At 43.7% G+C, this 24,352-nt stretch overlaps 1 protein-coding gene across 1 annotated transcript in view; it reads left to right on the forward strand.

The window, feature by feature from the left end:
- The window catches only part of ldhd (lactate dehydrogenase D), a 48,848-nt gene that overhangs the window by 18,744 nt on the left and 5,752 nt on the right, over positions 1–24,352 (forward strand). The window contains exons 5-10 of the mRNA XM_080187128.1: positions 5,674–5,833; positions 6,862–7,061; positions 8,825–8,953; positions 20,137–20,264; positions 20,354–20,444; positions 22,059–22,170. Coding sequence (XP_080043254.1) covers positions 5,674–5,833; positions 6,862–7,061; positions 8,825–8,953; positions 20,137–20,264; positions 20,354–20,444; positions 22,059–22,170 — 820 coding nt within the window. The remainder of the gene's footprint in view (positions 1–5,673; positions 5,834–6,861; positions 7,062–8,824; positions 8,954–20,136; positions 20,265–20,353; positions 20,445–22,058; positions 22,171–24,352) is intronic.

Below are 24,352 nucleotides of genomic sequence, written 5' to 3' on the forward strand. Positions count from 1 at the left end.
TTTGTTATCAGGTAAAGGCGGAATCCAGATTTGAGGTTACTATCAAATCAGCCAGGACCTTATTAAATGGTGGAGGAGGCTCGATGGGCCAAATGGCCTACTCCTGCTCCTAGTTTGTATGTTTGTATGCATGATCCTGCAGCCTGATGTGGCATTGTAGTGCATTGTAGTGTGACTTCAATCATCTAACACTTATTTGACATTATTCCATTGTTATGAGTACAAGTATAGCGTGTGTTTGGAACTGTGAATTCCTGCTTATGTAAAGCAAGTATTTTCCTTGGAACTTGATCCTGTGACATCATTTGTGACTGCGCCCATGAAAGGTGGTCGCTCTTGACCTCTCAGCCATGTTTGGCCATTCTGTCCTCCTCCTCCTCCTCCCTCAGGTCACGTCATGTCCCACCTCCACAGTCTTCACTTGGTTCACTCTGACTCTTCCAAAATTTCCATCAAACCTCCAGAAAAGGCTTCTTTTCCCACTCCGCAGTTATCTTGGCTGTCCTCCAAGCTCTCACTCTCGGCCCTATCTATTCCTTGTTGAAATGTTACATTGGTGACATGGTCAATAGGCCTAAGTTTGCTGGTCACACCCAGCTCCCATCCACTGGCCTTCACCATCAGAGCAGCCACTTCTGCCTGATGTCAGGGTGTGGATGAGTTAACTCTGTTGTTTGGTATCAGCAGGAGGAGGATACCCATACACTGACATCCTCACCAATGACTCCTGTTCTGCTGGACTTTAATATCTCCATCCTCCCCTGCTCTGTTATACATTGCTCTTATCCTCACCAATCTCTAATAGTTCACTGTTTTAACACTTTAAATTCAGAGTCCTTTAACAAATCCTACTGTGGTCTTTCCCAAGTATCTGCTTTCTTCCCCAGCTTCATATTCCTGTACAAACCTTCTACTCATCTACATCTTGCTCACGCTATCGGTTCTACCACTGGTGCCAGAGCCTCCAGCCATCTGGGGCCTATGCTATGTGCACCTTCCCATGGGTAGCAATCTTGTCTCTGAATCAAGAGGTTGTAAGTTTAAGCACAGTGGCACAGTGGTTAGCGCTGCTGCCTCACAACGCCAGGGACCTGGGTTCGATTCCTGGCTCAAGTCACTGTCTGTGCAGAATCTGCACCTACTCCTCATGACTGCGTGGGTTTCCTCCAGGTGCTCCAGTTTCCTCCCACAGTCTGAAAGACATGCTGGTTAGGTGCATTGGCCATGCTAAATTCTCCCTCAGTGTACCCGAATAGGCACTGGAGTGTGGCAACTAGGGGATTTTCGCAGTATCCTCATTACAATATTAATATAAGCCTAATTGTAACACTAATAAATAAACTTGAAAAAAAAACTAAACACTCACAGCAAGTGCAGGCTTGGCTGACAGTCATGCTTTGCTGATGGAATACCATACTGTTGGTGAGCAGCTACCTTTAGATTAGATGCTAAACATAATGTCTTTCCTCTCAAAGGATATCACAGATTCCACAACACTGCTTAAAGAAAACTGGAAGAGCGCTCCCGGTTCTGAGCAATAGTTATCCCACAGCCAGAAGAGGTTATTGCTATCTCATTTACAGAGCTATGGGAAAGAAGATGGAAGCTCCTTGAAGACTCAGTGTGGGCATAATGGGCTGAATGGCCTCCTTCTGTGCTATATGATCTCATTAATGTGTCAACTGCAATATTTTCCCACTTCATAATGGTGACTGCTGCTCAAAGAGCACTTCACCATCCAGGATTTGGGGCGTTATGAGATTGTAAAAGGCATGAATACAAGTTCTTCTTTAGAACTGACCATAGTACTATCTTTACACTGTGCAGTGATACAGGAGACTGACCAGGAATTAGACAGACATTTCAAAATACACCCGACAGTTTGTACAAAATTACCAACAAATCACAGGTTAACTATTTTAAACCAGGACCCAACAAGCCAGCCATCAGCTTTTCATGGACCTCAGGACATACCTGCTGATCTCAGAGGTTTAAAAGAGACAGAAAGTGGCATGGTGGCACAGTGGTTGGCACTGTTGCCTCACAGCGCCAGAGACCCGGGTCCAGTTCTAGCCTTGGGTCACTGTCTGTGTGGAATTTGCACATTCTCTCCCTGTCTGCATTGGTTTCCTCTATATGCTCCAGTTTCCTCCCACATTCCAGTGATCTGCAGGTTAGGTTGATTGGCCATGTTAAATTGCCCCCTAGTGTCAGGGGGATTAGCAGTGTAAATATGTGGGGATTCAGGGATAGAGTCTGGATGGGATTGTTGTTGGTGCAGGCTCAATGGGCTGAATAGCCTCTTTCTGCACCTTAGGGATTCTATGATTCTAAGATTTACACAGAGTGTTAGCCAGATAACAGAATAAGACAGCTGTGGGAATAAGACAAATTTACTGACTTGCAGAGTGGCACTCTCCGTTGGCTTTGGGTAGGATGTTACAAGCCTCAGGTGGATGAGGCGGTAAAATTCGGGCAGTTGTGTGTGAGAGATGGTGTAATTACAAAGAACAAAGAAAAACACAGCACAGGAGACAGGCCCTTCTGCCCTACAAGCCCATGCTGCCCATTTTAACACTCAGTGAGTGCCTCATTCCAATCCTCCTCCTACCTACGACTTTTGTCTATGCCTTTTGGACTCTGCAATACCAATCAGCCTAAAAGCATGTTTTTGGGGTGTGGGAGGAAACCGGAGTACCAGGAGAATACCCACGCAAGCACGGGGAGAATGTGCAAACTCCCACAGACACCAACCCAAGTCAGAGATCCGACCCAGGTCCATGTATCTGCACAGCAAACAGTGAGCTGTCATGTTGCCCGTCCATTGGTCCAGTTTAAGTGTACACTAACGATGTGAAACACTAGGCAACTCTCGAAGCAACATCCAAGAGCAGCCCTCGCACAACCCAACATGTGTATGCCCCTTGTTGGCCAACAAGGCAGACTGAATCACCTGTGGATGTAAAAGAAGACATCAATAAACATACACAGCCTATACAGACATTCACGGAAGATCCTCAGAAGCTCAAATGTAAGACAAGTGAGTCATAAAATATGCTGGACAGCCCACAGGAATCTACTGATTCCCAGGAACGTCCTGAGGCTCTTGATCCTTAATTAGAACAATATTTTGTATCCCTTCATGCCTAGTCTGCTCATGTGCCTATCTAGGTAATCCTTAAACAACTCTAGCATGCCTGCCTCCACCACCCTACTTGGCAGTGCATTCCAGGCTCCCACAATCCTCTGTGTGAAAAACCTCCCTCTAACATCTGAATTATATCTCGCCCCTCTCACCCTAAGCCCGTGGCCCCTCGTGATTTTCGTATCCAACCTGGGAAAAAGCTTCCCACTGTTCACATTATCTATACCCTTCATAATCTTATACACCTCTACTAGATCTCCCCTCGTTCTCCGTCTTTCTAGGGAGAACAGCCCCAATTTGCCCAATCTCTCCTCATAGCTAAGACCTTCCATACCAGGCAGCAGCCTGGTAAACCTCCTCTGCACTCTCTCCAGGGTCTCCATGTCCTTCCAGTAGTACGACGACCAGAACTGGACGCAGTACTCCAAATGCAGTCTCACCAACGTTCTATAAAACTGCAACATTAGACGCCAGCTTTTATACTCTATACCCCTTCCTATAAAGGCTAGCATACCATAAGCCTTCTTCGCCTCCTTCTCCACCTGTACTGCCACCTTCAAGGACTTGTGAACTTGCACACCTAGGTCCCTCTGTGTTTCTATACTCTTAATAGGTCTACCCTTATAACTCCCCCCTACATTATTTCTTCCAAAATACATTACCTCGCATTTATCAGGATTAAACTCCATCTGCCATTTATCTGCCCAATATACCAGCCTATCTAAATCCCACTGTATTGCCTGACACTGCTCCTCACTATCAGCAAGTCCAGCCGTCTTCGTATCATCTGCAAACTTGCTGATCACACCACGTACTCTGTCTTCCAAATCATTTATATATATTACAAATAGCAGAGGTCCCAGTACTGAGCCCTGCGGCACACCACTAGTCACAGACCTCCAGCTAGAAAAAGACTGTACCCTCTGTGTCCTGTTACCAAGCCAGTTCTCAATCCATCTAGCCACCTGTCCTTGTATCCCATGAGCCTTAACCTTTTTCACCAACCTACCATGAGGGACGTTGTCAAACGCCTTACTGAAATCCATATAGACGACATCCACAACTCGTCCTTCATCAACTGTTCTTGTCAGCTCCTCAAAAAATTCTACCAGATTCGTAAGGTACGACCTCCCCTTTACAAAGCCATGTTGCCTGTCACTAATCAGATTGCCATGTTCTAAATGCGTATACATCCTATCTCTAAGAATCCTCTCCAACAACTTCCCTACCACTGACGTCAAGCTCACCGGCCTGTAGTTACCCGGGTTATCCCTCCTACCCTTTTTAAACAACGGTTCCACGTTCGCTATCCTCCAGTTCTCTGGGACCTCACCTGTGTTCGGAGAAGAGACAAATATCCCAGTCCTGTCCCAGTGTCAGCGCTGGGTCAGTTAATAGACTCTCATCCTGAATCAGAAATAAGTCCCCCTTCAGAAAATAAAATCGAGGTTGATGTTTCAGGGTAGCTCTAAGAGTGTTGCACTGTTGGAAGTGCTGTTTTTCAGATGAGATGTGAAATGAGGACCCCGCTGCTCTCTCAGGTGGTCGTAAAAAGTCTCATGGCACGAGTTCAAAGAAGGAATTACCCTGCCCATGATCAGTGTTCTGCTTGTGGGAGCTTGCTGTGCACAAGTTGGCTGCTTTGTTTCCAATGTTCCAATAGTCACAAGACTTGGAGAAACATTTAATTGTCAAATCCTGAGGCGCTACATCAATGCAATTCTTTTATTAAAACAAACAATCATCCCACCTACAATGTGTTGAACTACAGGTCTATTAGCACAGTCAGAAAAAGCAAGTCTAATTGAACACAAACCAAAATAGATTGCTTGGCAAATGCAGCTCTCCCACGAACACTGGGAAAAACTGCTAAAAATTATCCAGTTCGTGAGAGATTATTTCAAACCCTGATTGGATAGTCTGCAATCGCTGGGTATTTACTTAAACAATACCAATGGCAACTAACCTTTAACCACAGAAATCACATCAAACAGACATTGGCACTGGTTCACTTACAGAGATATTAGAACAGGTGATCAAAGCTGGATCAAAGAAGTAGATTTTAAAGAGCATCTCAAAGCATGATAGTGAGAAGGATGGGTTTAGCCAGGGAACTCTGGAGCACCCAGCATGGACAGCTCAAGACACCCCCATCAGTGGGGGAGCGCTGGAAATTGGAGATGCACTGAGGCCATATTTGAAGGAACACTGAGATCTCAGAGGATTGTCAGGCTGGAGGAGATAGAGGTAATGAGGGGCGAGGCAACTGAGACATTTGAAAAGAATGCCACAAATTTTAAAATGAAGCATCACTTAGATGTCAACCTTGGCTCAGCTGCTGAGAATGCAGCCAGTGTAGGTCAATGGGCATGAGTCATTCTGGGTGAAAGGACTTGGTACACATCCTGATTGGGATGTTTCCCTGAATACTGGAACACCCCTCCCCCCCTGCAAAAAGAGGAGGGATGAAGTTAAAATGCTGAGATGATGAGAGCTGACTCCAAAGCAGATTGTTGTTTGTTTTGCAGATCCAGGTGCTGACGCCTCTCTGTGCGGAATGGCTGCCACCAGTGCTTCGGGTACAAATGCAGTGCAATATGGCACCATGAGGGAAAATGTCATAAACCTGGAGGTGGTGCTGGCAGACGGCAGGATAATGTACACAGCAGGACAGAAGCGAAGATCTAGGTCTCAAAACAGTACATCCCTCAAATAGTTCTTAATTTTACATTATATTTTTTAATATTATTAAATGATATTTCTGTGGCTGGTCTCGGAGAACGTTGGAAATTGCCAGTAAGAGAGATATGAGTGGGCTGTAGCAAAGGTTCATTTTTTTTGCCATTAAATCCCCTTATTCATCTGCTTGTCAACAAAAGTTAGAACATCTTGTTTCTAAGTATCACTTGGATATCAGCCTTGGCTAAATTGGTAGTTTAAGCCCTACTTCAGAGACTAGAGCATATAATCTAGGCTGACAGGCCAGTGCATCTTCTGGATGCAGCGCTACACCAAAACAACATCTACCGTCTCTGGAAAACATAAAATGATCCCAATTTGATGAACAGCAGGGCAGTTCCTTTCCATAATGTTCTCCCCATGAAGCAGCAACTAAAATCAGTTCATCCCAACAGTTCTTTCATTCTATTTAGTCTGTCTTTGTTATTTAACCCTGCCTTTCCCACATTACTCTTATACAATTATGTGGTTGTATGATTGCTTTAAGAGCCGACCACAACTTGATGGTGATGTCATTGGGGTATTTCACAGGCTGCTGTTTAGTTTTAGTTCCTACTCTGCAAAGGTCACAGCTCCTTCAATAAATCTGTTGTTGTTAGTCAAAATCAATGTGTGCAAATCATGTCTTTTCTTTTTGTTTAAAACCCACAACCCCTCTCATAGTTAGGACATTACAGTTATAACAGTGACTGCATTTTAAAAACTCCTAATTGATTGTGAAATGGTTTTGGATCTGCTGAAAGATGCTATATAAATACAGCTGTTTCCTCGTTTTAGTTCAGTCAGTGACTGACCTCAGAGTGGAGCAATCTCATGTAACTGAAACAAGTGAGTCTTCATGGTGAGTACTCACAGAATTCAAAGCTGTGACTTTCCCAGTGCAGGAGTGGTGTTCAATCTGTGGACCTGTTTAGCCAGCATGGAGAGACATGACATTGAGTTGATGCATGGATTCAACATGATACTCTCTGCTACAGGAAAACGTCTGCAGGTTACAACCTGACCAATCTCTTCATTGGCTCTGAAGGAACTCTAGGAATTATCACCAAGACTACGCTGCGTCTCTGTGGAATCCCAGAAGCCATGGTGTCTGCAGTCTGCTCCTTCCCAACAGTGCAAGCAGCGGTGGATTGCACTGTGCAGATATTACAGTTTGGCATCCCCATAGCAAGGATAGGTAAGCTTTACAATTTAAAGTGTAATGTTATACCTAAAGCACCAACGAGAGGGAATGAATGAGATTGCTATCGAATTGACATTGCAAAAAAGATAGGATGGATAAAGGCACAATGAGTTACCTTGTCTTTGCTCCTGGAATGGTTTGACCCATCCATGGTCTGTATGAGTTGAGGCATGACCTTTACACAGTGTGGTGTGGTTTATACGTGGGTGCAGTGTCACTTGTACACTGGCGAGGCATGATTTGTACACAAATGCTGTTTGATTTGTACATAGATAAGGTATGACTTGTACACAGGGTAAGGGATGACTTATACATAGATGTGTTGTGATTTGTATGTGGCTGTGGTTTGATTTGTGCATGGGTGAGGCATGACTTGTACATGGGTGAGGCATGACTTGTACATGGGTGAGGTATGACTTGTACATGGGTGAGGTATGACTTGTACATGGGTGAGGTATGACTTGTACACGGGTGTGCTGTGACCTGTATGTGGGTGCAGGATAAGTGACGATCTCAGGCATGTCTACAAAGTGCAATTTGAATGCTCCACCTGATGAAGAGATTAGATTTTGAGTTGGATGGGGCCAAATGTTTTAGCTTTTGAGCCCAAAATGTTAAATATCAACTTTCCATCCATTCTCCCCTTGTCGACATACCACCTTAGTTTCTTTGAATAAGAATCATAGAATCCCTACAGTGCAGAAAGGTCTTTTGGCCCATCAAGCCTGCATTGACAACCATCCAACTCAGGCCCTATCCCGTAACCCCATGTATTCACCCTGTAATCCCCAGACACTAAGGGGCAATTTATTATGGCCAATCAACCTAACCCACACACCTTTGGAGAGTGGGAGGAAACCAGAGCACCCGGAGGAAATCCACGCAGACACGAGGAAAATGCAGACTCCAAACTTAAAGTGACCTGAGGCCAGAATTGAACCCGGGTCCCTGACGCAGTGAAGCAGCAGTGTGACCACTGTGCCACCTCTTAGACAGCAGGCAATTGAAGCAGCTTCATTTCCAGTAACTAAGCTGCTTCATATTGGGTCTTCATTAACCTGAGAAGTCATCCTGAGCTTTGTCTTTTCAAACATGTCCCGGAACCACCTCCAGTGCCAGTTTCTCTCTATCTTCCCATTGACTCCTTTACCAACTTGTTTTGATACCAATTTACTTTTTAATCGAGGCATTATTTACAACACAGTCACCAAATCAACATCTTTTGTTTTGGTGATAAATTATCTTTATAAAAAAAGTAGCAGCATCATTTCACTCTATATAATAGAATGGGTGGCACGGTGGACCAGTGATTAGCACTGCTGCTTCACAGCACCAGGGTTTGATTCCTGGCTTGGATCACTGTCTGTGCGGGTTTCCTCTGGGTGCTGTGGTTTACTCCCACAGTCCAATGATGTATGGGTTAGGTGAGTTGGCCATGTTAAATTGTCTGTTAGTGTCAGGAGGACTAGCTAGGGTAAATGCATGGGGTTATGGGCATAGGGCCTGAGTGGGATTGTGGTCCATGTAGACATGATGGGCTGATTGGCCTCCTTCTGCATTGTAAGGATTCACTCATTCTGTGATTCTATAAAACTATTCCAGTGAAAAACAAATGAGCGTCACTGGATAGGATTTTGACTGGAAATGACTGCTGCTGTGTTGAACATTGTGGTTAAGTCTGGCATACAGAACAGTAACTGTCTTCAAACACTTAGATTATAGCAACTTACTTTAACGTACAAACATCTGTTCCCCAGAGTTCCTGGATGATGTGATGATGGCTGCCTGCGTCAAATACAGCAAACTGAGTTATACTGTCACTTCAACATTATTCCTGGAATTTCATGGTACTGAGAAAGGGGTGGAAGAACAGATTCAGACCACAGGTAAGCTCTCAGTCTCTCTCTCTCTCAGACTTCCCTCTCTCAATTCCTTACATTTGCAGAGGTTGGGTTTTGTTTTTGCAGCCCCTGACCCTGACATGGTCACTTTACCTCCAGTTATAGTCACAGTGACAAATCAGACAAGGTCAGAAAAATCTCAATGACTTTGAAGGAAGCCATGTTGTAAAATGAAGGGAAAATTACCATAAATGGCCTTTCTACACAATGCAGAGATGGCATCTGCTGTTTCAATGATAAGGATGGAGAGTGGAATCGGAAAAGGTTCAGAGTTTTACTTTCTACTGCACATCTCTCAGAATCTCCACCCTGTGTATTTCAATGAAGGAGCAGTGCTCCGAAAGCACATAAAGAACAAAATCAGCCCGGGAAACAGGCCCTTCGGCCCAACGAGCCCGCGCCGCCATCTCAACACCACCAGTCCGCCCCTCTACCCACGACCCTTGTCTAATGTTTTATGGCCATCCAGATTGAGGGAAACTGATTAGGGCCAACTTATTCCTGGCAATCAGCCTAACAGCACATCTTTGGGGTGTGGGAGGAAACCGGAGCACCCGGAGAAAACCCACGCAAGCACGGGGAGAATGCGCAAACTCCCACAGACACTGGCCCAAATCCATGTGTCTGCACAGCAAACAGTGATAGTCACTGAGCTGTCGTCTTGCCCAGTATCTGGTCCAGTTTAGGCACACACTAACGACATGAAGCACTAGGCCAATCTCGAACAACCAAGAGCAGCCCCAGTACGACCCATCGCGTGTATGCCCCTCATTGGACACGAGGTGGACCGACTCAAAACCAGCCACCAGTACATGATTCCACATAAACCCGTTGGACTTTAACCTGGTGTGAGACTTCTTACTGTGCCCACCCCAGTCCAACGCTGGCATCTCCACATCATTTTTACATTGCATACTTTCACACTGCTGTGAAGTGAGTTGCATTTAACAACAGTGCTAAAGTGCAGTGTAAATTCAGAGCCAGAACCCTTTGCAATGAGATCCCTGGAGACGTTAACCTTGTATCATTTTTTGCTGACACTCTGTGATGTGAAAATTAAGCGCAGCATGAAGACTGTTGAGGGTTTTGTGGCCACCTTTTGAAATCTTCTTTATCTTAGATTCAAAGGATAGAGAGTAGCCAGCTCTACGGATTTCAATTTCTAACGATTGGTGTGTGTAGCAAGGCAGGGATTTCTCATCAGCAAATATCAAATCTCCAGTAAAGCAAAGCTGTGTGAAGAGAGTACAGTCAGGACGGCACCTGGCTGACTGCACTCAAATTGATAGCTGCAATGGAAACACATTCCCCATCTCCCGATTGAAAGTATAACATGAATCATCCCTAATGTCCAAAAATCAAGCAAGGCTCTGGAATATTTATCAACCTCCTCCTGGATTTCATCCAGCGACAATATCCTCCCCCTCCCAACTCTGACCCCAGTGCCCTGCCCCTCAACCTATTTAATCACCTCAGTCGACAGCTGTGCCCATAATCTCAAATTTGATTTCTAACCAAATATTTATTCAGATTGCTTCCGAAGAAGTTAACAGGCAGGGAATCTGCTCTCGACAGAGTAAGCTAGCAAGAGAGCGAGAGATGAGATCAGAAGAATGTTCTAAATGCAGGGAGTTTTCAAGGGCAGTAGAACAAGTTCAACAATAATTTCCAAAAGGGAATTAAAACTTGAAGGTAAAACTTTGCAGGGCTATTGGGAAAGGGGAAGTGAGTGGCCCTAAATAGATGAATCTTCCCAAGATCCGGGAAGGTGTGTTAGGTTGAATGGTCTGCTTATGCACAACACCATTCTGTCATTCATTGGAACATTAAGAAACTGTTAACTGAACAGGAAATGGAAGTGGAAGCAACCTATTAGTTTGGATTGAGATACAGACAGGAAGGAGAAAGGGTGTGATCTCAAATTGGCAGGGTGGATCTAGCAGGTTTCTCCGAGGGTCTATAGTGGGGCTATAACATTTCACTGCATAAATGGTACAGGTGAATGAACAGAGAGCCATATATCAAATGCATTAGCGTCTTTACAGGGTTCAACATTCAACTTCAGACTGGCAATGGTTGACTGACTGAATCGCTGCTTCACAGCAGAGAATGAGGACACTATATCAAAGGTACAGGAAAATGAGGAGTGAATCAAGGGGCACAGTTATCTTGATTCAGTCTTTTATTAATGGCGATGGAGGAGCTGGTTTAAGGCCCTGAAAGTAGTAAGTCAGGAAATTGTCACTGGGTTAGTCATCAACTCTCAAAAGGTGCTTCCTCAGATGTCACTGTGTTGATGAAGAAGGGTAGAGGAGACAAATTAGGAAAACGTATGTGTATTATTCTAACAAAATTAGAATTCATATGAAGAGAGGACCAAGAATGGTCCATTCAGTCCTTCAACTTGTTCTAACATTCAATTAATCATATACCTCAACCTCATCTGTCTGCTTTGGTTCTGTAACCCTTAATATCTTTGCTTAACCCATCTGGCCCCTCAAGCCTGCTCACCATTCAATAAGATCGTGGCTGATGTTTTCCTGGATTCAGCTCCACTTACCCACCTGCTCACCATAACCCTTAATTCCTTTACTGTTCAAAAATTTAATCGTTGTTTTAAAATTTCAATTGTCCCAAATCCAAAAGGGAAAGAGAGAGTTCCAAATTTCCATTAGCCTTTGCATGTTCTCCCTCACACTAGCCTTGAGGTCTAGCTCTCATTTTGAGATTATGCCTCCTTGTCTGCATTTTTCCATCTGGAAGTTGTTTCTATTTATCTGATTAAATCATTTCATTTTCTTAAACACTTCAATTAAATCTTATATATTCAATTTATTTGTATTTGAAACCATTTTTAGTCCAGTTCCCGTAAATCTGCATCCCTTTCAAGGCCTTCTGGAGGTATGGTGTCAAGGTCTCAATGTAACTCCAACCTGGATCTAACCAGAGAGCTACACAGCTCAATCAGAATTTCCATCTCTTTATATTCCAGCCAACGTGCCATTCACCTTTTTAATGATTTCTTGTAAATACCATAGATTTCTTGTAAGTTCAGAAAGAGGCCATTGAACCTGCACTGACAACAATCCCAGCCAGGCCCTAACCCTGTAACTCCACACATTTACCTTGCAAATCCCCCTGACACTAAGATGCAAATTAGCATGGCAAATCTGTGTCCATTAGCTTTTAGTGATTTCTTCAGTTGGATCCCTAAATCACTGTTCATCCACAGGTCTTAGCTTCTCACTAATAAAAACATACTGTGTCTATCAATCTTAGATGCAAAGTGGGTTCCACCACACTTATCCACATTGAAATCCATCTGTCACAGTTCTGCCTCTTTTGCTTTATCAAAAGCCTTTTAAGACCTGCTGTTCCCATCTATATATGTACTGCAACTATGTGAAAGCACAATACTGCGGAGGCTGGAATAACCAGCAAGTCAGTCAGTGTGTGTGAACAAAGAACAAAGAAGTATGGAGAGAGAAACAGAGATTTCCCAGCCTCGCTTGCCCCGAAACCAAAAATCCTGCTCGAGGTCAACGGACATTTCCATGGTCCTCCCCTCACCTGCTCCAATTCCCATGTTGGACAGTAAAATTTGCCCTAACGGTTCGGGTTAATGATCTTTTGTCAGGGTTGGAAGAAATTAGAGATGTAACAGATTTTAAACAAGTACAGGAGCAGGAAGATCTAAAGGGAAGGTCTCTGATGGGCTGGAAGAGAAGAGAGATTAAGGGCCCCAAAGCCAGAAGAACCTGCCTGAGGTCAACAGACCTTTTCATGGTCTGCCCCTTGCCCGCTAAGATTCCCGTGGCTGGCCGGATAGGAAAATTCCACCCTAAGAGACAAAGGGGATGATGGTGCAAGGCAAAAGAATTGGACAAGGAAAGAAACAAGTGATGGGCCTAGAGAAAGTGTATGTGGGAAATAGCAGAATCCTCACTAATAGCTGCTGTCTGAAAAAAAGAGGTTATGATCTGAAATTGTTGAACTGAATGTTGAACCCTGTAAAGTAGCTAATGCATTTGATATATGGCTCTCTGTTCATTCATCTGTACCATTTATGCAGTGAAATGTCATAGCCCCACTACAGACCCCTGGAGAAACCCACTAGATCCACCCTGCCAATTTGAGATCACACTCTTTCTTCTTCCTGTCTATATCCCAATCCAAGCTAACAGGTTGCTGCCACTTCCAAGTACTGTTCAGTTCACAGTTTCTTAATGTGGAGCCTTGTTGAATGTCTTCTGGAAGTCCATGTAAATAACATCCATTGACATCCTGTTATGTACTGTGCTAGTTACCTGTTGAAAATATTCAACTCAGTTAATTAGACATGACCCAATGATTATAAAATCCATATTAATCAGCTCACAATTGTTCAAGTATTCAGTCACCCTATCCCAAATAAGATTCTAGTCATTTTGTTAGAATAATACACCTAAAGTTTCCTATTTGTCTCTTGTACCCTTCTTAATCAATGGAGTAACATCTGAGGAAGGTGATGACTAACCCAGTGACAATTTCCTGACTTACTTCTTTCAGGGCCTTTAACCAGCTCCTCCATCGCCATTAATAAAAGACTGAATCAAGATAGCTGTGCCCCTTGATTCACTCCTCATTTTCCTGTACCTTTGATATAGTGTCCTCATTCTCTGCTGTGAAGCAGCGATTCAGTCAGTCAACCATTGACACTCTTTTTCTTTATATTCATTTATGGGATATAAGCATTACTGGCTGTGCCAGCATTTATTGCCCATCCCTAATTACCCATTTCTGAGGGCATTTAACAGACAACCACATTGCTGTGGGATCTGAAGTCATATGAAAGCCAGACGAGGTAAGAACAGCAGATTTCCTTTCCTAAAACAAACACACATTAATGAACCAGATGGGTTTTTATGACAATTGGCAATGGTTTCATGGTGATCATTAGACTTTTTAAATTCCAAAATTCTACTGAATTCAAATTTCACCATCAGCCTTGTCCACAGCACGTTGCCCTGGGTCTCTGGATTACTGATCTAGTCACAATACCACTGCACTATCGCCTCCCCAAAGTGACAACCTGGGCTTCTCATTAACCTTAGCTAAACACTTTCACTTAATGCATTTGCAAAAACTTTTACAATTTCCCTTGCCGTCTCTCACAAGCTTTTTCATTGTTGTGGCTCTTACCATTTCTTTGTAGCTCTTTCCTGTTTTTCTAAATAATTCTCGTGGTCTGTGGGAGTAAGACTTCTGTGTAAATTCTTTCCATACCATCCAGTTGTTTAATTATACAAATAGAGTCTTGTCCTCTTGGGTTATGTATAGGTCTTGCATTCTAATCAATACTATTCTGAACACAGCCCATTGTTAACCTATGTTTTTATCTGTTAAAATTTCTGCCCAGTCTGTTGCAGTCAATCCCCGCTTCATCCCTCCAAACTAAGCCTTAACTAACTATAAAACCTTGGTTCATTATTCACCCTGCTCTAATATCAAAGCTAATATCATTACATTCAAATAAAGGCCACTTTTAGCTAGATGTTCCCTTAACATCAGATTATTGACAAATCCAGGCTCATTATCATTACTATACCTAAATTGGTTCAAGAACATTTTGGCATGGTGGCACTGCTGCTTCACAGTGCCAGGGACCCAGGTTCAATTCTGATCTCAGGTGACTGTCTGTGTGGAGTTTGCACATTCTCCCTGTGGTTCTCCGGTTTCCTCTCACAGTCCAATGATGTGTAGGTTAGGTGGATTCACCATGTTAAGTTTCCCCTTACTGTCCCATTATGTGTGGGGAAAATACGTGGGGTTACAAGGAGAGGGTCTTGGTAGGATGCTCTGTCAGAGAGTTGGTATAGACCCAGTGGGCCAAATGGCCTTCTGCACAGTAGGGATTGTATGATATTGGCTGGAATTATACAGAATGGAGTGGCAGGTGTTGAGGGAGGGAATGGAAATAGCACCATGCCAACCCACCCCCATTCTGATTTTCCCAACACTGAGGGAGATGCCAGGCAGCCTGCTCATCCATGGGACACATGAGGCTCCTATGTGACCAATCCTTCTTTTAATGTTTTAAAATTTAAAGTTTAGTTATTAGTGTCATAAGTAGGCTTATATTACACTGCAATGAAGTCACTGTGAAAATGCCCTAGTCTCCATACCCCGGCGCCTGTTCGATACACTGAGGGAGAATTTAGCATTGCCAACACACATAACCAATCTTTCAAATTTCTTTTTGAGTTGTTCACCCAAAGGTCCACAGTGCCACATCTTCCACCATTGGTAGGGCAAGGAGGCAGGTACTGGATCCACCCCAGCAGAAACAGCAATTGACCCCCATGTTGTTGGCACCAGTGTGATCCACATTGGCTGTCCTGCCAATTGAGCTAACCGCCCCACCCTCAGAAGTCCTGAGCTGCTGCGTGCTTTTACATACATGTCCTGGCCTGGAGCTTCAGATAGCAATGGTAGAGGCTCCAATTTCTTTCCAAGTATCTCTCCCACTCTTCTCACCTGCCATTGGCAGGATTTGCATGTTGCTATTCAATCCATTCAGCTGTATATGAACACATCTTCCTTGGCCATCAAGTCCTGGAATGGGATTTGAGCCCAGAACTTCTGGTTCCGAGACAGGAATGCTACCCAGCATGCATCAAGATCTCTCACTTAAGGGCTTCCTTCCACTGCCACTAGGTGAAACCTGGCAGACTGGTAGCCAGGCGGGGGTGGGGGGAGGGGGATTGACTCCTTTTCTGGCACCTTGTGCCCATCAGAGATTCCAAGGTCAATCTTCCTCCTGAGTTTCCCCTATTTCTCCCTCTGCTTTCGCCTGGACAATCATACTCCCTCATCCCTGCCACCCTTGCCAGTGCCTGCCAGCCTTCCTTTTAAGTCTTGCTCCATTGGTATCTTCTCTTCGGGAATGCATATAGTTCCACCAGTGGCCTCTGCTCCTAATGGCACTGTGGATCAACTGATCTGCTGGCTCTCTGGCCATCAGTTCTTGAAGGTGACACTTCCTCTCCTACAATGATGTGTACCTTTAAAGGAGGGAATCTTAAATTACTGTCAATCATTACACATTGAATTGCCCCTTTACATTCAATGCATTACCATCACTGAATGCCCCACTGTCAACATCCTGGAGGTTACCATTGACCAGAAATTGAACTGGACTAGCCATATAAATGCTGTGGCTACCAGCGCAAGTCAGAGGCTAGAAATCCTGCACATTCCCAAAAGCCTGCCCACCATCTACAAGGCACAAGTCAGGAGTGTGATGGATCAGCATCTTTCAATCCCATGATCACGACCATCTAGAATAACAAGAATAGCAGATGCTTGGAAACACCTCTACCTGGAGATTCCCCTCCAAGCCACTCATCCATTCTGCCTTGGAAATATATCACCATTCCTTCACTGTCACTGGGTCAAAATCCCGGAATTCCATCCCACAGCACTGTGGGTGAACCTACACCTCAGAGACAGCAACAGTTCAAGAAAGCACCTCAACACCAACTTATCAAGGGCCACTAGGGTTGGCCAATAAATGCTGGATTAGCTAGCCATGTCCGCATCACATTAATTAATTAAAAAACCCTCCCCCTCTAACAGCAACGTGAGTGTACCTACATCACATGGACAAAGCAGCTCAAGAGGCAGCTCACCACTATCTTCTCAAGGGCAATCATAGATGGGCAATAAACGCTGGCCTGGCTCACGTACCAAGAATGAATATGGGCTGCACTGTGGTTAGCACTGCTGCCTGACAGTGCCAGGTTCAATTCCAGCCTCAGGTCACTGTCAGTGTGGAGTTTGCATGTTTTCCCATGTTTGCATGGGTTTCCTCTGGGTACTCCAGTTTCCTCCCACAGTCCAAAGATGTACAGGTTAGATGGATTGGTCATGCTAAATTACCCCTTAGTGTCAGGGGGATTAGCAGCGTAGATGGTGAGTTTACAGAAATAGGGCCTGGGTGAGATTATTGTTGGTGCAAACTCGGGCCAAATGGTCTCCTCCTGCACTGTCAGGATTCTATGAATAAAGAAAAGTTACAGACTTTGATAAGATGTGATGTATTAGTTCATGACTTCTAGTCAATCTGCAAGCAGCAGTGTTGGAAACCAAATGTACAATGCCTAGTCAAACAAAGGACAAAGAAAATTACAGCACGGGAACAGGTCCTTTGCTCCTCCTAGCCTGCACTGACCAAGCTGCCTGACTGAACTAAAACCCCTTCCTTACTGGGGACTATATCCCTCTGTTCCCATCCTATTCATGTATTTATCCAGATGCCCCTTAAAACTCACTATCGCATCTGTTTCCACTAACTCCCAGCAGCGAGTTCTAGGCACCCACCACGCTCTGTGTAAAAATAATTTGCCTCGTACATCTCTTTTAAAGCTTGCCCCTCGCAGCTTAAACTTATGGCTCCTAGTAATTGACTCTTCCACCCTGGGAAAAAGCTTCTGACTATCCATTCTGTCCATGCCCCTCATAATCTTATAGACTTCTATCAGGTCGTCCCTCAACCACCATCGTTCCAGTGAGAACAAACCAAGTTTCTCCAACCTCTCCTCATAGCTAATGCCTTCCATGCCAAGCAACATCCTGGTAAATCTTTTCTGTACCCCCTCCAAAGCCTCCATATCCATCTGGTAGTGTGGCGACCAGAATTGAACACTATATTCCAAGTGGGGCCTAACTAAGGTTTCATAAGACTGCAACATGACTTGTCAATTTTTAAACATATTGCCCCAGCTGATGAACAGTGAACACTATCTATTTATGAAGAACCCATGTTATTGTTTCACTAAGCCTTTTGTATGATTGTTATGTTCACACTGAAGATAAGAATGTAACAGATAGTGTGAGGAAGGCCCCACCTCCACCCTGTTAGTGTCCTGACAGCTGCCACAGATGAGGTGACCAGTCAGAGGTGGGTTCACCACTTGCCTCCCAGTGTAAAATTCAGCCTATTCCAAAGAACTGACCTGAATTCTCTCCATTCTGTGCCTTTGTGACTTGAGCTGTTTTGCTTCTCCTGGCCTGTGTGAAAATGAAAGTCTCCCATTCTAACAACTCTGTTTTTCTGGAACAAGCTTCTCAGAATTCTGTGTTTATTTATCTCACTTTTTGATCCCAGATCTCTATAAACAACTCCAATCAAAATCCCGTTCTACTCATGGGGCCTCTGGGTTCTGTATTTATTAGCCTGTAAGAAAAAGGAATTCTGATGATCTTTAGTCTGGCTTGGGGCTTCTTGGCGTAAACATACTTTTTGTCTGTAAACTTGTACTGTCTTATGGGAGAACAATCAAAGGACTTAGAGGCTGATTCAGAGTTTTGACAAATATTGACATGAATTCTGCTTCCATGGTCTTAACCGTCTTCATGTCAGTCAATGGGGTTGTTAATCCTACTCAACAGCAGGGGTTTATAAACTCCTACAATCTGTATGATGAAGAGGTGCCATATCCACCCTCCAGATGCTGGTATCCCACAGGATGTCAATCAAATTCAGTGCCTTGAATTCTAGGTTGACCTTCCAGACATAACGTCAAAGAACAAAACAGCATGGGAAACAGGCCCTTCGGCCCAACGAGCCCACGCCTCCATTTCAACATTGTGAGTCCCCTCTTCCACCCACTTTAAGGTTTCTTTGTGTGCATATTTTCAGAGTGATCTGGGTTTCTTGAGATTCCATTAACGTCCACGCTCGATGGAAAGCCATTCACTTGCAGAGGAGCACAGAACCAGAACATGAAGGGTGGAGTTGAGAGTTGTATGGAGGATGAAAGGAGGCTTCAGGGTGATTTAGACAAGTTGAGTTGAGTGGCAAACACATGGCAGATGCAATACAACGTGGCTAAATGTGAAGTTATACATTTTGGTGTGAAGAGATAATTTTTTAGGTTTTAATGGTGTAAAGGTGTATGGGAAGAAGGTGGGAATATGGCATTGAGATCAAGGACCTGCCATGATCACGTTGAATGGCAGAGCAGGCTCGAAGGGTTGAGTGGCCTACTTCTGCTCCTAGTTTCTACATTTCATGACAATGGAATGCTACAAACTCTAAATAGGCCCATTCAACTTTCTGATCTAAATCTTGTAAGATAATTTTTGTCAGCCATTATAAGCATGGACAATCCTTTTATTGAAGATGCTATGGAGGAAACCCGGAATGTTTTGTTCTGACTTCCTCTATTTTTCATTAGAAAAGCTGCAGCTTTGTCCAAAGCTATAACTCTGTTACATTTGTTTGTCTTCAGTGTCAGAGATGCGACACTGGCCGTTCAAATGAGGTCATGATTTTTAAGCATGCACCATCACCCATTCCTACCAAATAACTGGAGAATGAATCACTGAAGATAATCACTAGGTTAATGCTAGTATTCCTGTCCCACCTTCCATGGGAATTGTAGCAGATGGGAGCTGGACCATGCAAATGTTTATTGACCTCACGCAGGACTTTCCATTTTGGAGCGAGCGCAGCTGGCAAATCCCGCCCACCGAGTCTAGTCTCTCCACAGATGCTGTCAGACCTGCTGAGATTTTCCAGCGTTTTCAATTTTTGAGCAAAATGAAATGTTGCTTTGGCATTAATCCTGTGTCCACATCCATTGTGCCAGTGGCTTTATTGTACAATACAACCACCCCCTCCGGGCTGAAAGAACAGACCGTTCAAACTGTCTGAGGCAGATTTATACTGGAAACCACTGACAACAACGTGCTTCCAGACCCATTAATGTGATTTTTACAGGTGTTTTTCCTTTTATTTCAAGCAGGGGTCTGGATGTATTTAATATTTTTGCTTTTTCTTCTGCTTCTATAAAGCTATGATGTAGAGATGCTGGCGTTGAACTGTGGTAAACACAGTAAGTAGTCTCACAATACCAGATTAAAGTCCAACAGGTTTATTTGGTAGCACAAGCTTTCAGAGTGTCGCTCCTTCTTCAGGTGAAGGCTCCTTCGTCAAACTCACCTGAAGAAGGAGCGACACTCCAAAAGTTTGTGCTACCAAATAAACCTGTTGGACTTTAGTCTGGTGTTGTGAGACTTCTTACTGTCTATAATGTTAACCAGGGCTGACAAACTAGTCTTCACGCAGTCTGTTATTTCTGATGGATTGCCACCCTGTCACTCTTGTCTTTGGTTCCCCACAGAGCAGATAGTGAAGGCAAACAGTGGTTCCGAATTTGCTTGGGCAAAAGATCAAGAAACCCGGAACAAGCTGTGGCAAGCACGGTACAATGCATGGTATGCTGCTAGGGCCCTGTGCCCAGACTGTGAGGTAAGGTGGCTCTGGCCTTCATTTCACCAACTTCAAACCACCTTTTCAAACTAGCTAAACTAAGAGACAAAATCTCCCTCATTCCAAAGGGTTATTCCACAGATGTGTGCGTCCCAATCTCTAAGCTACCTGAAATCATCGTGGCTACGAAAGAAGACTTGATGAGGTCAAACCTTACAGGTTAGCTGTCACTAATGCTAGGATTTACCGATACCAAACCATTGTGATTCCAGCATCTGCTGCCACACTTTTTTTTCCTGAGCTGAGAACAGTGAGCCACCGCTGGTGCTCAGTGTCACACTGGCTGCCATATGTTTTATTTCCTGGGTCGGTCTGCGACTATTCCAGGAGATAATCTGTTAAATAGACTGATTAAACACTGTGGGTGATCCCTGTCAACAGTGCAGAGTAAGGGAATACCCTGCTGTTTCTCAGCTTGTTGCTCAGTTCTAACAGACATTAGCATGCATCATGTTAGATACTCACAGAATGGCAATGGAACATGCGGTGCAGACCATATTACTGTCTCGGGTCTGGTTTGCAGCATAGCAGAAACATTACAATGGGAAATGATTGTTCAGGCACAATTGCCCATTACAATATGTGAAACCGTATTATCTGATCTATTTTTAAAAAGAAGTTTACATTGACCAACACTGTAATTAAAACAGGAGATAAAAAACGTAGACACTTAGCAACTTTGATCATTTTAATGATAAAAGATTGAAAGCTGATCAAATTGAGATCTTTAAAATGAGAAAGTGACATAGTGGTTAGGGAGGGCGGCACGGTGGCACAGCAGTTAGCACTACTGCCTCACAGCACCAGGGACCTGGGTTCAATTCCTGACTTGGCTCACTCTGTGGAGTTTGCACGTTCTCCCTGTGTCTGCGTGGGTTTCCTCCTGGTGCTCCAGTTTCCTCCCAGAAACCAAAGATGGGTGAGTTAGGTGGATTGGCCATGCTAAATTATCAAGGCATCTAGCTAAGGTAAATGCCTGGGATTGTGGTTGGTGCAGACTCGATGGCCCTAATGGTCACCTTCTGCACTGTAGGTTTCTGTGAAAGGATTTGCTGGAGTAGGTACAGAGAAAGTTTAGGAATCCAGAGCAGGAGGGCTTCATTCTAAAATTATGGCTGGCCTCTTTGGGAGGAGAATCAGGAACAGGTTTTCCACAAATAGAGCACTAGGAACCTGGAATTTTCTCTTTGAAAAGGGATGATTGAAATTTCCAAGGTACAGATGAGTAGATTTTTGTTAGTTAAGAATATTAATAGATTTGGAGCAAAAAAAGGGTAATTTTGATCTTCTAATAGAATGCTGGAGTGAACTTGTGGCTGAATTGATTAAATGTTCCTGTGTTTTAGAAGGAATATCCAAAGGAAGCAATGTGCTTAGCCATCTAACAAACATGGTTTGAACTGTGGCTGCTTTCAGGAACTTTTATTCTAAACTTACTGGATGTGATTGAATGTAGTCAGTTGTCCAAATGTTTTAAAATGCAGGAAGAATGCAGCAGGTCTGGCAGCATCTGTGGAGAGGGAAACAAAGTTAAGGTTTTGAGTCTAGATGACTCTCCATCAGAATTAGAGTCAGTCTAAGTCAAAATGTTAATTCTGTTTCTCTCTCCATAGACACTGCCGAATCTGCTGAGTTTTTCTGGCATTTTCTGTTTTTATTTCAGATTTTCAGCACCTGCAGTATTTTGCTGTTTATATCTAGATGCAATTCTTGTTTTCTAGAATCTTTTGATTCCATATGAAAGAGCTCACCATTTGTTTTGTTCAATTCAAGGACCTATTGTTGGCCACATAGGAGATGGCAACTTCCACTGCTTGTTGTTTATGAACATGGAGGATGAGGATGAAACCAGGAGAATAAGAGAGTTCGCGGATAGATTGGCCAGGTATAGTGACATTGTCTTGCCATTGTACAGGCAAGGTCACAGCTAAATTCAGGCAATTGATGTCATTAGCCTACTTTAACTCAATCATCGGAAGTAGTCTCACAACCCCAGGTTAAAGTCCAACAGGTTTATTTGGTAGCACGAGCTTTCAGAGCACCGCTCCTTCATCAGGTGAGTGCACCAGTTACTGTGCCTACCCCCGTCTAACAGCGGCATCTCCACATAATAACTCAATCATTTTTAGCAATAATAAAAAACTTGCAATTCCATCAGGTTATCCAGCCGGCCCTTAAATTAATCAAAGCCTTTTGCCTCCTTCCCCTATTGTGAGCCCATTTTAAAAATATTTTTGTGTAAGAAGCCATTTCTAAATTAGTCTTTCACATTCTTTGAGCTATCCATCCTGTCCAACTATCATAACTAATTCTCTGGTATTAAAGATTGATCTTTATCTGTACCATTTAGACATTTCCTTACAATAACAGCTTGCATTTACATAGCATCTTAAGAGGTAGTAAAATAACTCGAGGCAACTCACAAAAAGGTTGCCAAAGAGCCTAAAGCGATCTGCGGATCGGTGACCTAAAGCTTGATCAAAGATGTGTGTTAAAGGAGCTAAGGGAGATTTAGAGAGGGAATTCCAGAGCTTAGGGCTGAGATAGTAGGAGGCACAGCAAGGTACAGATGGGGGCAATAAAAATCCGAATGAATTAGAGGCCAGAGCTGGAAGAGTGTCGAGTTTTCCGAGTATTGTGACACTCAGCATCAGCATCCTGGTTCTCTATACTGTCCAAAACAGGGCACAGCAATGAAGGTGATTAGAGCATTGTTTATCACTCCATTCAATTAACAATATAAGTCACAGTAAGAAGCCACACAACACTAGAATCTCCTGATGAAGGAGCAGTGCTCCAAAAGCTTGTGATTCCAAATAAACCTGTTGTACTTTAACCTGGTGTTGTGAGACTTCTTACTGTGCCCGCCCAAGTCCAATGTCAGCATCTCCACATCAATATAAGTCAACACTCTATTCACTTTGTTTATTGATAATGTGAGTGAGTGAGTTCACAATTAGCACTGATTCAATCGACACTGCAGATCTAATAATTGGAGTATATAGAACACCCATTGGCCTTTCTTATTTTGCAACACCATTAATTTACTGATTAAATTTAATTTGCCACTGTTGGACCCATTTATGGATTGTATTCAACTTTTCACACTCAAGGTGCCCCCCCCTCAGGCTGTCAAGCACTTTGCTGACCGCATGCTTAATTGTTATGCCCGAAGGTGGATTCTGTACATTCCCAGAGATTTTGTGTTCATCACTTCAAGCCTTCTTAGAAATCTCTGTTTCACTGATGTCAAAATTAGCACGTCTGCTCAGATTAACTCTGTTCATGTAGAGATGTAACATGCCCCTCCATCAAAGGAGAAGATCCAGTCAGACTCTCTGAATGCTGAAAGAAGGTTGAGTGGGTACACAACGAGACACCCCTCCTTTGATGCTGCAATACCTGATTTCCCAGAAGAGAAGAAAGTTGCATTTTTCACAGTGTTTTCGGATGGGTTGAGCTGTGATCTTGTTGTTGAGGTGGATTACTCCAGTTCAGCAATGGATACAATGTGGAAAATTACAGTATACAAAAAGCAATCCCAAATGATCGAAGGTTGAACTTCACAGGATGATCTGTGCTTCAGTTGCTTAGAGCTGGGATTAAAATATTCACACGTTGCCAGTGATGCAAATTGTTGGGCTCTGCTACACGTATTTTCAGTGTAGATTTCCCCCAGAATGCCTACTGTATGAAATGTGCATTGTTGGCTGCAATGTGCCCAAGTTTACTTGTTCCCTAAAGCTGACAGTGTGTCACAGGGATATGTCCACATGTTGACATGTGAAAGGAGATTGTGGCCTAGTGATTAGCAGATGCTATTAGCCTGCAGCAGCCTCAGTATTGTCCATTCTGATACTTGCTCAGAGTAGCTGTTTGATGTCCCCACAATATGAGCTGCAACATGTTCGGAGGAGCAGATCTTTCTGTCTTCTCTCCCACTCCCAGCAATAAGGGAAGTGAGTGCAACCTCTGTATACATAGATAGGAATTTCAGTTCTTGAAAAAGTTCCCCTCCACAGAATGTAAACCTTCCAATCCCTATGAGTGGCATTGGGAGAATACAG

The sequence above is a fragment of the Carcharhinus amblyrhynchos genome, chromosome 4, assembly GCF_965287045.1.
Source record: "Carcharhinus amblyrhynchos chromosome 4, sCarAmb.v2.hapA, whole genome shotgun sequence".
NCBI lineage: Eukaryota > Metazoa > Chordata > Chondrichthyes > Carcharhiniformes > Carcharhinidae > Carcharhinus > Carcharhinus amblyrhynchos.